At 46.0% G+C, this 14,728-nt stretch overlaps 2 protein-coding genes across 3 annotated transcripts in view; both read right to left on the bottom strand.

Moving 5' to 3' along the window:
* Positions 1–14,728, bottom strand: part of LOC141049232 (rac GTPase-activating protein 1-like) — a 57,534-nt gene that overhangs the window by 21,491 nt on the left and 21,315 nt on the right. The window contains exons 5-7 of the mRNA XM_073545443.1: positions 7,467–7,539; positions 5,982–6,035; positions 545–625 (exon numbers count right to left, since the gene is read on the bottom strand). Of these exons, the coding sequence (XP_073401544.1) occupies positions 545–625; positions 5,982–6,035; positions 7,467–7,539 (208 nt within the window). The remainder of the gene's footprint in view (positions 1–544; positions 626–5,981; positions 6,036–7,466; positions 7,540–14,728) is intronic.
* On the bottom strand, positions 7,732–12,893 carry LOC141049233 (uncharacterized). Of its 2 annotated transcripts, none has more exons than XM_073545444.1 (2): positions 12,369–12,893; positions 7,732–12,280 (listed from the first exon to the last, which is right to left on the bottom strand). In XM_073545444.1, exon 2 carries the CDS (start codon positions 9,881–9,883, stop codon positions 8,135–8,137), a length of 1,749 nt encoding a protein of 582 aa, XP_073401545.1. In that variant the 5' UTR covers positions 9,884–12,280; positions 12,369–12,893; the 3' UTR covers positions 7,732–8,134. Both variants share the same exon structure in this region, with proteins under 2 accessions (XP_073401545.1, XP_073401546.1).

Here is a 14,728-nt window from a genome sequence, read left to right as displayed (position 1 = left end):
CTATTCAAGAGAATGGAAGGAGCTGCAGTTCACTGTACATCCAGGAGGGGCGCTGTGCAGGGTAAACTTGTCAATGATGGGTGGCTGCCGACAACATGGGTGGCATCAAAATCAATGCTAAACAGCCCACTTAACTCTCAGAACTGGTGGCGGTTCCTGACCCTCACAAAGTGGTAATGTATCCTAGCGATATCTCATCCCTTTATAACATGGAAATAAACTTTTAGATGGAAAATATACGACAAGTTGCTGGTACGGATTGGCGGTCTGACAACATCATTGACAAGGCTCAGATACATAAATTACCTATTAAAAAATAAACCAGGCTGCTAGATAACACCTGACCTAAAAGGGTATATGCACTTTTGCACCCCGCAGTTTATTACTACTCTAACACATTCATTTAAAAATATATTATATATACAAAAAACCCTTTATACAGCTCCGGTACAATTCAGTGTTTCCATGGTATCAGACTACAAACAATCCCTGTGTAGTCTGATCCTGCAGTCGTGCGTTACTCCACGCAAACACCGTCACTCACATTCTCATTTACTACAGCAGCGGCTAAACTCGGACGAGGCTTCTTCATAAATGGTGCAAACAGTGGAGCGAGAGAAGAGCGCTGCGGAGACAGAAAACGCATGTCAGTACAAGAACTGAGGGCCACAACTCGCACAGTACCAAGAAACATTGCACAAATTACTGCACTCTACGGAAAGGTATTGGACTCTGCAATTATGCAAAGTCTGGTTTGCAAGGTTATGTAACGCCTTAAAGTCCCTCCCCAGTGTTTGGTTTTATTTCAGCATTTGTCATCAGTAATGTGCGTTCCGAGTGAGCATTAAATACTTACCAGTCGTTGTCTTCTGCCGTTTCTAGTGCCGCTCCTGTCCTCTGCTGGATCAATGAGTCTGCAGCTTCTGTGTGGACCAGAAGTCACTTTCTCAATGTTAGTCTTTTAGACTGAGAACGACGCTCTCAGAGTTACATTATGAAAGGGACGAACGGTTGGCAGTGTTTACTGGCAAGAAAGAGCTGCAAACGCATTATACTGAGACTGGAGCAGCGCTGGAAACGGCAGAAGACGGCGACTAGTAGGGATTTTAATGCAAGAAATGAACATCCATTAGCAGCTAATTAATGCTGAAAAAAAAACAAAAAAAAAAAAAAAAAAGAAAACACTGAAATGGCACTATAGTACTTAGTGGGGGTCTGATGTCTGAGTCCATCACCAGTCCTGATAATGAAGGGGCTCCAGTCTCCCCTGCACAGCTGTGTAGCCAAGCTTTGTATAAGTGAATGGGTCTGGCTGCTGTTACCAGTGCAGAAAACTGCATCCCCTTCATTCTTAGGATCAGTGGGGGTCCCAGGGGTTGGATCACCAGCAATCAAGAGGGTTTTCTGCTTGATTGACAGTTCGGACCAGTGGCAATGTCGCATCACTGCCCCAAACTGTGCACTTTCCGATGCAGCTTTGTCTGCGCAGAATCAGAAAAGTGCATTAGTGTGGAAGTTTGCTGGACTGGCCCCAGCGACCCTGACTAGCTTCAGAGCAGCGCTCACAAGCTCTATTGGAGAGAAAGCTTCCAAGTGCTGTGAATATTCAGCCACTGCTGACAGACTGGCCGGTTGTCTAGGCAAAGAGCCATAAACAATGATATAAAATATGACTCCATTCTTGAGAACACAGAGGAATTTTGAGAACAAGTAAATTGCAAAGTTGCTTGTTTTTACGTTTGTAAGGCTGGTTTCACATTTGCGTTTTTTAGCGCTGGAAAAAAACGCATACCTGCGCATGCGTTTTTTCCCCTATATTTAACATGGGTGCGCATACCTGTGCGCTGGTAAGCGCATGTATGCGATTTTCATGCGCTGCGTTTTTTTGGGGTGTGCGTTGGTATTTTCCAGACGCAGCATGTTGCATTTTTTGGCCCTGCAAAAAAGCGCATGCGCACGTTTTGCGCTAAAAATGACCATTATAGCCTATGGATGCGCATATGTGCGCACTGGCATGCTCATGTATGCGTTTTTTTGCATATGCGTTTTTTTTTTTTTAACCATGGAATTTAGGGGTTTGGGTTAGAGTTAGGGTTAGTTAAGGGGGTTTAGGGTTAGGGTTAGGGTCAGGGTTAGGGTTGGGGTTTGGGTCAGGGTTAAGTATGGTTTGGTTAAGGGTTAGGGTCAGGGTTAGGGTCAGGATTAGGGTTAAGTATGGTTTTGTTAAGGGTCAGGGTTAGGGTTAAGTATGGTTTTGTTAAGGGTTAGGGTCAGGGTTAGGGTCAGGATTAGGGTTAAGTATGGTTTTGTTAAGGGTTAGGGTCAGGGTTAGGGTCAAGTATGGTTTTGTTAAGGATTAGGGTAAGGATTAGGGTCAGGGTTAGGGTCAGGATTAGGGTTAAGTATGGTTTTGTTAAGGGTTAGGGTCAGGGTTAGGGTCAGGATTAGGGTTAGGGTCAGGGTTAGGGTTAGTTAGGGTTTAGGGTTTGGGTTAAGTATGATTTGGTTAAGGGTTAGGGTCAGGGTTAGGGTCAGGGTCAGGGTTAGGGTTAGTAAAGTCATGGTTTGGGTAGTGTGAGGGGCCACCTAAAAATGTTGGAAAAAAACGCAAACGCGGTAAAAACGCACTAAAAACGCATACAAACGCATAAAAACGCTGCGTTTTTTTCATGCATGCTCATAAAAATGCTTGAAAAAAACGCAGCAGTTGTATGCTTATGTATGCGTTTTTTCAATGCGTTTTTTTGCGGGAAAAACACGCTGCAAAAAAAAGCAAGTGTGAAACTAGCCTAAGATGAGGGTAACCCTTCAAGTAATAGCATATCTTAGTGATGTTCCATTTACTGCGGAGATTGGAAAACCCCTTTAGGAGAGAGGAACTTGGATTTACATTGGACGCAGGGTTAGGTGATCTTGAACTGTCCCATTCATGCCATGTCCATGCAGGGCTGTAAATTTGCACCCATCACTCTGTACATAGGACAAACCATGCAAAGGGCAAAACAAGCTTTTCTTTCTCCATTATACACATACTGAGTAATTATTCTCGCCCTCTACTAACTGATCAGTGAGTTGATCACACTCATCATCCATGGAGTAGTAGTACTCCGTGTCCATTACCAGCTGCTACGTCCAGTGCGGACCAGTAGGAGGCGCCTGCACATAGGGCAGTGGAGCAGCATCGATACCTGTTTGATGATTTATGAAACATTTCTGCCAAACCTTCAGGAGCCGGGCATTCAAATAATGAACCTTTCATTGATCCCAGGTAAATTGCTGACAAATGAAGTCAGATTGTCTGACCCTTCATGTCCAAGAGGGAGGACAAGCAGTGGGAGCCAATATTTACATTATGTAATTCCTATTATAGATATGCCTCTGGTCAAGGAGGCACATATGGACATCTCATTAAGGCTTTATACAAAAAGCAAAAAAGAGGAGTACAAAATACACATGTAAAATGTCTCAAATATTTTTATTCATTACTCACATAAGACATCATATTCAAAAATATATTAAAAAGATTATGTGGACAAAAATACCAAAGTGAAGGACACAAACAAAGATCTCACACACTTCAAACACATACGGACCCGGAATTCAGAGACCATAAGAAGACACTATAATGCAATAGTATTATATACATACAGTGCCTACAAGTAGTATTCAACCCCCTGCAGATTTAGCAGGTTTGATAAGATGCAAATAAGTTAGAGCCTTCAAACTTCACACAAGAGCAGGATTTATTAACAGATGCATAAATCTTACAAACCAAAAAGTTATGTTGCTCAGTTAAATTTTAATAAATTTTAAACATAAAAGTGTGGGTCAATTATTATTCAACCCCTAGGGTTAATATTTTGTGGAATAACCCTTGTTTGCAATTACAGCTAATAATCGTCTTTTATAAGACCTGATCAGGCCGGCACAGGTCTCTGGAGTTATCTTGGCCCACTCCTCCATGCAGATCTTCTCCAAGTTATCTAGGTTCTTTGGGTGTCTCATGTGGACTTTAATCTTGAGCTCCTTCCACAAGTTTTCAATTGGGCTAAGGTCAGGAGACTGACTAGGCCACTCCAACACCTTGATTTTTTGCCTCTTGAACCAGGCCTTGGTTTTCTTGGCTGTGTGCTTTGGGTCGTTGTCTTGTTGGAAGATGAAATGACGACCCATCTTAAGATCCTTGATGGAGGAGCGGAGGTTCTTGCCCAAAATCTCCAGGTAGGCCGTGCTATCCATCTTCCCATGGATGCGGACCAGATGGCCAGGCCCCTTGGCTGAGAAACAGCCCCACAGCATGATGCTGCCACCACCATGCTTGACTGTAGGGATGTATTCTTGGGGTCGTATGCAGTGCCATCCAGTCTCCAAAAGTCACGTGTGTGGTTGGCACCAAAGATCTCGATCTTGGTCTCATCAGACCAGAGAACCTTGAACCAGTCTGTCTCAGAGTCCTCCAAGTGATCATGAGCAAACTGTAGACGAGCCTTGACATGACGCTTTGAAAGTAAAGGTACCTTACGGGCTCGTCTGGAACGGAGACCATTGCGGTGGAGTACGTTACTTATGGTATTGACTGAAACCAATGTCCCCACTGCCATGAGATCTTCCCGGAGCTCCTTCCTTGTTGTCCTTGGGTTAGCCTTGACTCTTTGGACAAGCCTGGCCTCGGCACGGGAGGAAACTTTCAAAGGCTGTCCAGGCCGTGGAAGGCTAACAGTAGTTCCATAAGCCTTCCACTTCCGGATGATGCTCCCAACAGTGGAGACAGGTAGGCCCAACTCCTTGGAAAGGGTTTTGTACCCCTTGCCAGCCTTGTGACCCTCCACGATCTTGTCTCTGATGGCCTTGGAATGCTCCTTTGTCTTTCCCATGTTGACCATGTATGAGTGCTGTTCACAAGTTTGGGGAGGGTCTTAAATAGTCAGAAAAGGCTGGAAAAAGAGATAATTAATCCAAACATGTGAAGCTCATTGTTCTTTGTGCCTGAAATACTTCTTAATATTTTAGGGGAACCAAACAGAATTCTGGTGGTTTGAGGGGTTGAATAATAAATGACCCTCTGAATAAACTTTTCACAATTTAAAAAAAAATTAAACAAAGAAATAACATTCTTTTTTGCTGCAGTGCATTTCACACTTCCAGGCTGATCTACAGTCCAAATGTCACAATGCCAAGTTAATTCCGAATGTGTAAACCTGCTAAATCTGCAGGGGGTTGAATACTACTTGTAGGCACTGTATATAAATATTGCCGCACTGTCACAGTACCAGAAAATAAAGGTAACACTATGGGTGTAACTAGAATGAATTGAACCACATTGCCACCATAGCTATAACCCCGTAAACACCCATAACTTAAATAGTCAAAACCTAGTACTGGAAAGAAAAGTCTCACCCAAATAGGTCCTTGTAAACGGTCAGACCACGTAGCCCCAACGCACATTTCGGTGGCCCTTCACTTTGGTATTTTTGTCCACATAATCTTTTTAATATATTTTTGAATATGATGTCTTATGTAAGTAATGAATAAAAATATTTAAGACATTTTACATGGGTATTTTGTACTCCTTTTGTTTTTTGTATTTAGCTTGAGTTTGGAGTACACCTGTTGCTTATTTTAAGCAGTGGTGAGTTTTATTGATTTAACCCATTTTATTCTGGATTTTTTATTTATATTATCTCATTAAGGCTTGCAGTAAGTCAAGTCCTCGGGGTGCTGATCTGGTACTGGTAAGATTAGTGCAGAATCATAAAACACATCCAAAATCAAGTATAACAAAGTGTCACTGTAACCTGGTTTCTAATCACAGGAGTTTCCTACATGCTCAGTTTTCTGGTCTCTTTAACACTGAACCAAATTGCAGTCTTCTTCTAGAAACAAGTGCCGGATTAACAAATGTTCTGGACTATCCGATGCCAGATCAGTGGCAATTCTCTGTACGTACACACACACGCGCGCTTTTCAAGCGTCATACCCACCCTTCGCTCCCGTGGCTTCAGCTTTACTGGTCTTCCTGATAGCTCTTCCAGATCCTGAGGAGAATAAGAATCCTATAAATGGAGTCGTGCGACAAACATTAATAATAATTTTATTTCTATAGCGCCAACATATTCCGCAGCACTTTACGTTTTAGAGGGGACTGGTACAGACAAAAGACATTACAGCACAACAACAATCACAAAAATCAACAGATACCAAGAAGAATGAGGGCCGGTAAACTTTCCCGTAAAACAGAACTCCGGCAACATCAGTGTCACGGGACTTAGCGACAAGATACCGCATCACGGTTCTGACCAGATAAAAAGGGAGTTTACTGCATTGTGCGGCTAATGCATTAGATCTGCCCCATGCTTGAGAAACAATCTGAATGCAGCATTCACTGCAAAGCATCATGGCTCATTTAATATTTTGGACAGACTTTTTATATATGTATCCCTTGAAGGGTTAATGTAGCCTTGAAAAGTGAAGCGATATTGCTTGGACCTCCACAAAATTTAGCACAGTGTCCACTCTATCGTCCAGTAGTCCCTGACCACTTGATGTGAAGAGATCGGCGCAAGTAAATGGCGGGGGCTGCAGTTCCCTGTTATGTGGTGCTGGAAGGTCTGACCGCTTACATGATGGGAATATTCCGTTAATACTAGAATCATAGAAAGAGCACAGTCACACCAGGTGAACGTCTGCTGGCGGGAAACACCTCTCGTCCTGCCTTCTTCCATACATCTTACAATACTGGGCACTTTCATTGTGACGCGACTTTAGAGTCTTGCTGTTCCATAAATGAGAAGTATTCACAACTCAAAGTAGCTCTTGGCTGCTCAGTGGGGGAGAAATTCATCTTTAGAGTATCTTCCTGTGCAACATTTACTATAGTGAACGCCTGCGCCATATAACAAGCAGCGCCTTATCGCTTCTGCGGAGGGTGGAGACGGCTAAACTCAGCCCGAAACTGTTTTCATAAGTCAAGTGGTTGGCAGGTGGAGACTTTCCTCCGGATACAGTGAGTAGAAGCCATGGATGTGCGACACCACCCCAAGTGCACGAGGCAGCAGAGCCATGGAGCGAGCTAAATATTAATGCCGCCTCTGGGAGACACCGCAGGCAGCTCTGGACGGTTCAAAAGCATTAAGGAAAGCAAATTACAAACAGGATGTATTCTCAGGAGCGCAGTGTGCGAGCGGGGAGGGAGAGCTAAACAGGGCGATGGGGGGAGAAGACTCCCCACAGGGACCTTTCTCGGCTGAACGCTCAGCGAAAGACTCCCGGTTACACCGAAAGGGACAGAAATTAGCATTTAAATTGGATGGAATGAGATTTTGTGGTTTTATTTTATTAATAAATATAAACCAGTTGTCAGAAGAATGAAGAGCGCAAGGGCATGGTGTTGGTAAGAGAAACAAAAAGGATTTACATGGGTGCTAGAACCCATCTGAAACACATGGTGGTTGGGAAGGAGGTCTCACCAGGTCATCCTCAGTCTGGTCGTAGCTGATGTCCGACAGGAAGGAACCGCAAGAGTCGTCCACCATAGAAAATCTGACAAAGAAAAAAAAAAAAAATATATATATATATATATATATATATATATATATATATATATATATATATATATATATTTGTAATATTTTTTGTATCAAGGGGAAACGCCAACCAAAACTAAATAAAATGAAAGGCTTGTCTTGAAGATAAAAAGGGATTTTTTTTTTTTTTAAATAGAAAAACCGGATTACTTACCGGTAATACTCTTTTGTAGAGTCCACGACAGCACCCACTGAGAGAGGGGATCCGCCCCAGGAACAGGAAACCTACAGAGAGATAAATGGGGCGGTCCCCCTCGCTCCCTCAGTTTGTATTACCGAGAACAACGGAGGAACCGCCATACATGTTTTAGTCATTTTGCTTGGGCGATTCATTTATCTTACCCCTATGCAGTTTTAAGCTTACTAAGTTTAATCACATATCTAACTTAAATCATAATCTCCACCACCAAGGAGACCCATGTGTGAAAAAATTCTTACGGGAGGGAAGTGAGCGGGTGCTGTCGTGGACTCTACAAAAGAGTATTACCGGTAAGTAATCCGGTTTTTCCTCTTCGCCACGACAGCACCCACTGAGAGATTTTCAGAGATAATCACTTGGGCGGGCACACCGTGTTAAGGACTGATCTACCAAAGGTTAGATCCTCGGTAGAGGACAAATCTAGTCTATAGTGACTATAAAAGGTAGATGGAGAAGACCAGGTTGCAGCCTTACATATTTGTTCAATTAGGACGTTCGCCCTCTCGGCCCAGGAGGATGATATGGCTCTAGTAGAGTGCGCCTTAATCCCCAGTGGAGGGTCTTCTTTTGTCAGATACGCCATTGTGATCGCATCTCTAATCCATCTGGATATCGTGCCTGATGTAACTGCAGACCCCTTCCTGCTGCCCTGGAATGAGACAAAAAGAGACCTACTCTGCCTCCAGGGACTGGTCCTATCAAGGTAGGCTAGCACAGCTCTCTTCACATCTAAGGTGTGATATTTCTCCTCGTCCTGTGTTGACGGGTTCTCATAGAATGAAGGTAGGCATATCTCTTGAGACCTATGAAATTTAGTTGCCCGTTTGGGCAGATAGGACGGGTCCGTCTTTAAAATGAGACTGTCTCGTCTTGTTGACAGGAACGGTGGGTCTACTGACAGAGCATGAAGATCACTCACTCTCCTGGCCGATACTAAGGCCACCAGCATAGCCGTTTTCAATGAGAGGCACTTTACTGATGCTGAGCTTATGGGCTCGAATGGTGCCTGAGTGAAGGCATCCAAAACTAAAGTAAGGTTCCACGCTGGAAGTCGAGGCACATGCACCGGTTCTGCTCGTTGACAGGCCGAGATAAACCGAGTCACCCATCTATTTGCTGCCACGTTATAGTTAAACAGGGCTCCTAGGGCTGACACGTGGACCTTAAGAGTGCTTACTGAGAGTCTAAGTTCTCGGCCTCTTTGTAGAAACTCTAGAATGGCCGTAATGGGTACTTCACCAGCTAGTTTTGTTGGGTGAAAGGCCAGGAACTTCCTCCACACCTTAGCATAAATTTTTGTCGTGGACTCCTTCCTGCTTTGTAGCAGGGTATTGATTAGGTTCCTTGAGAAACCCTTCTGCCTCAGTAGCTCCCTTTCAAATTCCAGGCCGCTAGGTGCAGGGCTTTGGCCTGTGGATGGTAGCAGGGTCCCTGCGAGAGAAGATTCTGGTGCAGCGGCAGGATCCACGGGTCGGTTACCGACATGGCTCTCAGCCATGAAAACCACGGTCTTTTTGGCCAAAACGGGGCTATCAAGATGACCCTCGCCCTCTCCTGTCTTATTTTCCTGACTACTGTTGGTAGTAGCACCATCGGAGGAAAGGCATAGGCTAGTTGGAATGCCCAGGGTGTTTGGAGGGCATCTAGAATATCTGGGTTGTCCGACCTGTAGAGAGAAGCGAACCTTTTTACGCGCCTGTTGGCTCTGGTTGCGAATAGGTCTATCTCCGGTCTGCCCCATTCTGACGCTATCATTTCGAACACGTCTCTGCTGAGGACCCACTCTCCCTGGTATAGGGCCTGGCGACTGAGATAGTCTGCTCGGGAGTTGTCCACTCCTCTTATATGGAGCGCTGACAAGGAGAGAAGATGGACCTCGGCCATCTCCAGAATCTTTCCCGCGATAGACATCAGTGGCATTGACCGCGTGCCTCCTTGCCGGTTTATATAGGCCACTGCGGTGGTATTGTCTGTCTGGATCCTTACGTGGGCGCCTCTCAACTGCGGAAGGAAGCGAGATATCGCATAAAAAAATCGCTGTTAGCTCCTTTACATTAGAGGAGGCCTCTATTTCATTCTCCCGCCACCAGCCTTGTACCATGTGCTCCTCTAGGTGGGCTCCCCAACCTAAGGGGCTGGCATCTGTGGTGAGTATCTTGGAGGGAGTCACCCACCACTGTACTCCCTTCGATAGATTGGAAGGAATTAACCACCATTTTAGGGATTCAACCACCTCGGGCGATAGGGATATCTTCCCTTCCAGCCGCCCCTGCAGTCTGTCTCCTGCAGAATAGCCCACTGTAGTCCTCTAGAGTGGAACTGAGCCCATTGCACCGCTGGAATGCATGATATTAGTGACCCCAGCAAGGACATGCCCTGTCTCAATGATATTACGGGTCTTCCTGTAGCATTCTGTACTTTGTCAATCATGGCCATTACTTTGGCGTTTGGCAGAAAGCACTCCTCAGTTACGGAGTCTACCTGCAGGCCCAAAAACCTTTGACAGGTCACTGGCTCCAGTCTGGATTTCTCCCAGTTAATTAGCCAACCCAGTGTTTGTAGGGATGAAATAATCCTAGCTATTCTTGCTTCACACTGTGAAACAGAATTCCCCACTATGAGTAGGTCGTCTAAATAAGGGACAACTAGGGTGTCATTCAGCCTTACATATGACATTACTTCCAGCATTAACTTGGTAAATACCCGAGGAGCCATGGATAGCCCAAAAGGCATTGCCGCAAACTGGAAATGCCGAATCCGACCTCTGAACCAGACTGCTACCCGCAGGAACCTTTGGTGCCCTCGATATATGGGGAGATGGTAGTAGGCGTCCTTTAGGTCCAAGACCGCCATATAACACCTGGGAAACAAAAGCTTTATTGCAGACTTAATCGACTCCATTTTAAACGACCTCAGTCTTAGGAAGGTATTAAGTTTCTTTAAATTTATTATAGTCCTGTACGAACCATCTGGTTTTGGGACTAAGAATAGAGGAGAATAAAAGCCCATCCCTGTTTCGTCGTCTGGGACCTCCACTAGGACCTGTTTAGATAGCAGTATCGCAATCTCCATCTCCAGTGCTTCCTGCTGAGAACGGGACTTCATAGAAGTCAATAAGAAGGAGTTCGGTGGATACCGAACGAATTCTAATTTTAGGCCTGATGATACAATACTTAGGGCCCACGGGTTTGATGTCACCTTCATCCATTGGCGGCTGAATCTTAATAGCCTGCCACCTACCGGTATAACGGTTTTATCGGGATCTGTCTCCTCTGAAGGGACGTTTCCCGAATAGGTTGCCTCTTTGCTTGGGGTCCTTATTTCCCCAGCGGTCCTGAGGTCTAAAGTCTTTCTTTTTACCGAACGGCGGCTTCCTGTAGGCCCTCCTGTTGAACGGAACATACGGGTTAGGGAACCCCTTTTTCCTCTCCCCCGCTTTTGTCAAAATCTCATCCAGCTCTGTACCAAACAGGTACTTACCCTGGCAGGGTATAGCACACAATCTAGTTTTTGTTTGTGTGTCTCCTTTCCATCCCTTCAACCATAAGGCCCGCCTGCCTGCATTGGTCAGTCCTGCCGCTCTAGCCGACAACCGGAGAGAATCCGCGGAGGAGTCGGAGAGGAAAGCCGCTGCTCCTTTAATGAGGGGCATAGAGGAAAGAAGCCTACTCCTAGCTACTCCATTTTTAATATTGTCCTCCAAGTCGTTCAGCCACACCAACATAGATCTTGCCGTACATGTGGCTGCTATTGCGGGCTTAAAGGCTGCCGTACAAGCTTCCCAAGATCTTTTGAGGAATGTATCGGTCTTCCGATCCGAAGAATCAGCCAAAGTTCCCGAATCCTCCACCGGCAAGGAGGATCTACGGGAGGTAGAGGCCACTGCCGCATCCACCTTGGGGGCTCTCGACCAGGCCGTTAACTCCTCATCGTCAAAGGGATACTTACGCTTTGACGTTAAGGGGAGGAAGGTCCTCTGACCTTGTTTCTCCCATTCCCTCTTAACTAGGTCTTTTACAGCTGAGACCACTGGGAATGCTCGGATCTTTTTACGAGAAATACCCGCAAACATAATGTCCTGAGGGGTCTTGGGGTCCTTACTCTCCGGCAACCCCATGGTATTTCGGACAGACTTTACAAGATTACTGACACTGTCCGTGGGGAAACACGTCTGATCCTCGTCCTCTGAGGAAAGGTATTCCTGGGACTTATCGGAATCTAGTTCTCCGGTATCTGACGGTGACCTGGACGCCAGCGAGACTCCTCCTTTAGGTGAACATATTTCTCTCATGGAGGAGTGACCGCCTAGACTACTGGAACCGCCTAAGGCCCGTAGTTCCTCTCTTATCATTGCCCGGATATCCTCCTTCTTTCGTGAGGATTCCTCCTGCAAGGCCTCCTCAACGCATGATTGGCATAATCTCTTTGGGTGGCCATCCGGGAGGGGCTGCGAACATAAGGCACACTCTCTATGTTTCGCCTTCTCTGTTCTTTTAGCCTAAAAGGGGTATGGACCAGAAAGAGAAGGCCATCAATTATCCAACCTGACCAAAAAACACTCACCCGTGAATTTCGTCAGCAACTACCGGCTGCGGTGTCCGGGACCCAGGCTGAGGCGAGGCATGGGACGACTTCCTTTCCTTACGTTTCTTCTCTACCGGCTCATCTTGTCTGGAAGGCCCAATGGATTCCTTCCTAGAGCTGCCACTTCTTCTGGTGCTATTGGATCTTCTCGTAGCACTGCTTTGTCGACTACCAAGTGGGGATACCACTGGCTGACCTAATGGGAGTGAAGCTGAGTCATCTAAGGACGACATGACTGCGCACTGGCGCTGTGTCTGTGGCTTCCTTTTAAAGCCTTTGCTATAGCTGCTCCTCTTTTTTTTTTTTTTTACCATTTTTTTTTTTTTTCAGCCCCTACTGCGCATGCGCGGGCGTTGTCCCGCGGTCTCTGCCTTCAGCCTGAACCCGGAAGTCCTCCTCCACTTCCGGGTTGCCTCTCCTGCACTGGGTCACCGCAAATAGTGATGCGGCCGGCGCATCGCGCGTCTGCGCCCCCTCTCCACGCACGGACTCCTCTCCTGTCCAGGTATGACTCCAGCAGCGCCGCTCAGCACAAGCCCTTCTGCCACGGGGGGGGGGGGCGCCGGCCTCAGTACGCCCGATGGCGTTCGTAATGCTTCCAACCCCGGGGGGGGGGGAGGGGGATATAGCCATCACCCCAGTGAGCTTTGGCACCACTTTCGCCTCCAGCCTCACCTGCATTACGCCAGCTCTGGGGGGGGGGGGGGGGGGGGGGATGGGATACCCCTCTCCGCCCGACGCTGCCTCCGGACCTGGGGCCCCTGCTGCTCATATTATGCAGGCAGGCGGCTACCAGACCAGGTATCCTCTTCTGCGGGTTCCTTCCTAGGAACAGGAAACCAAACTGAGGGAGCGAGGGGGACCGCCCCATTTATCTCTCTGTAGGTTTCCTGTTCCTGGGGAGGATCCACTCTCTCAGTGGGTGCTGTCGTGGCGAAGAGGAAAAAGTGCCACAATCATCCACTTGTAACATTTATTTGCATATCATAGAAGTGGTGGGTAACCACACGAGACCACCCCAACTCATCCAACAGAGAGCGGCTCATCCTACGGCAATAGAGTTGAGTGAAAAGGATTGAAAGACTCAGTAAGCGGCCGAGTCAACAGTTGGCCGGTGCCGGACCAGAGCCTTGTGAACCTCCTACCTGTGACATCTCTTCTCATTTATTAAGCCCTGCGATGTCACCAATGATGTGACTGGAATCTAATAATCAGAAGAGGCATCAGAGTGGTCACAGGTAGGTGAAAGCTCACAGGGGATCTGGTTTGGCCGATATGGAGTACAGACATGGCTGCTGGACTAGGGTCATCTGAAAGTTTTTGCTTTCTATATAAGAAGTAACTAACGCGAAACGCGCATCGGGGACTGCAACTGCATCTCAGGTTATGTATTTTTAAAGAACCATTGCGATCTGTCACCTAGCCTTTGCACAGGCAACATGCTACCTTAACTATATTCATATAAGCTTTTGGCTTATAGTTGTACAAACCCACTACCAATGTTAATTATTTTTGATGCTACAACCTTATAGGTTTGCAGCTACTGAACACACTACATGCACTTTTCTATATATACATAGATCAGAGTGCCATATTTTATGATGCACCTGGCTATTTAAAACGGACCTACTGATATATAGCACTAAGCACTTTACATTATCAACAATAATTGAGGTTTATCAATTACTTATATTTATTGTTGTGCATTTATGCAAACTTGAGCAGTAGAGCTTTTTAATATACGGTATGCAATTTGCTGGGTTAAGTAATATTATATTATAAGGTGACTACGCTACTTGTTAATATATTTACCTGATGTTTGCAGCCTTATTTTGTACCTGCACAACAATAAGTCCATTGAAATAGATTTTACCTGAATGTGTTAAATAAAAGTTATTTATTTTATACTTGGCAATGACTTCCCAGTTTCTATAGGAGTATATTTGCTAAATAGAAGTACCATTTAACTAGGCCTGTGATAATTTTTCTCTAAATAGCGGACCTGGCATTACATGGTCGTCCACATTACCGGCGTCTACGTTTTAGACTGGAATAAGTGGTGCCAGGCAGCAGCTTATCTCCATTGCTCTGAATTGGAAAAGGTGGTGTAGAAAGTCACTGGGACACTGAACACTATTTCTAAGAGGTACTTCACACTAAGCGAGATCGCTAGCGAAATCGTTGTGTGTGGCACGCATCAGCGGCCGGACCCCCCTGGCCGGGCATCGCTGATTGTGCAGGAATGTCCTGGGCCATTTTTTGATTGTTGGTCTCCCGCTGGCCAGCACGCTGCTTGTGGCAGCGTGAGACCAACGATCAGCGAGCTCCCAGCGCTGTAAGCAGACGCTGGGAGCTGGTATCC

This window comes from Dendrobates tinctorius, unplaced genomic scaffold (genome assembly GCF_039654945.1).
Source record: "Dendrobates tinctorius isolate UK_male_01 unplaced genomic scaffold, ASM3965494v1 ptg000143l, whole genome shotgun sequence".
NCBI classification, from domain to species: Eukaryota; Metazoa; Chordata; class Amphibia; order Anura; family Dendrobatidae; genus Dendrobates; species Dendrobates tinctorius.
The sequence above is the reverse complement of the archived record's forward strand: the minus strand, read 5'-3'. Positions and strand labels throughout refer to the sequence as shown.

Excerpts from the sequence above, each read along its gene's own strand:
- LOC141049233 (XM_073545444.1), bottom strand. The coding sequence starts at position 9,883 with ATGGTACAAGGCTGGTGGCGGGAGAATGAAATAGAGGCCTCCTCTAAT.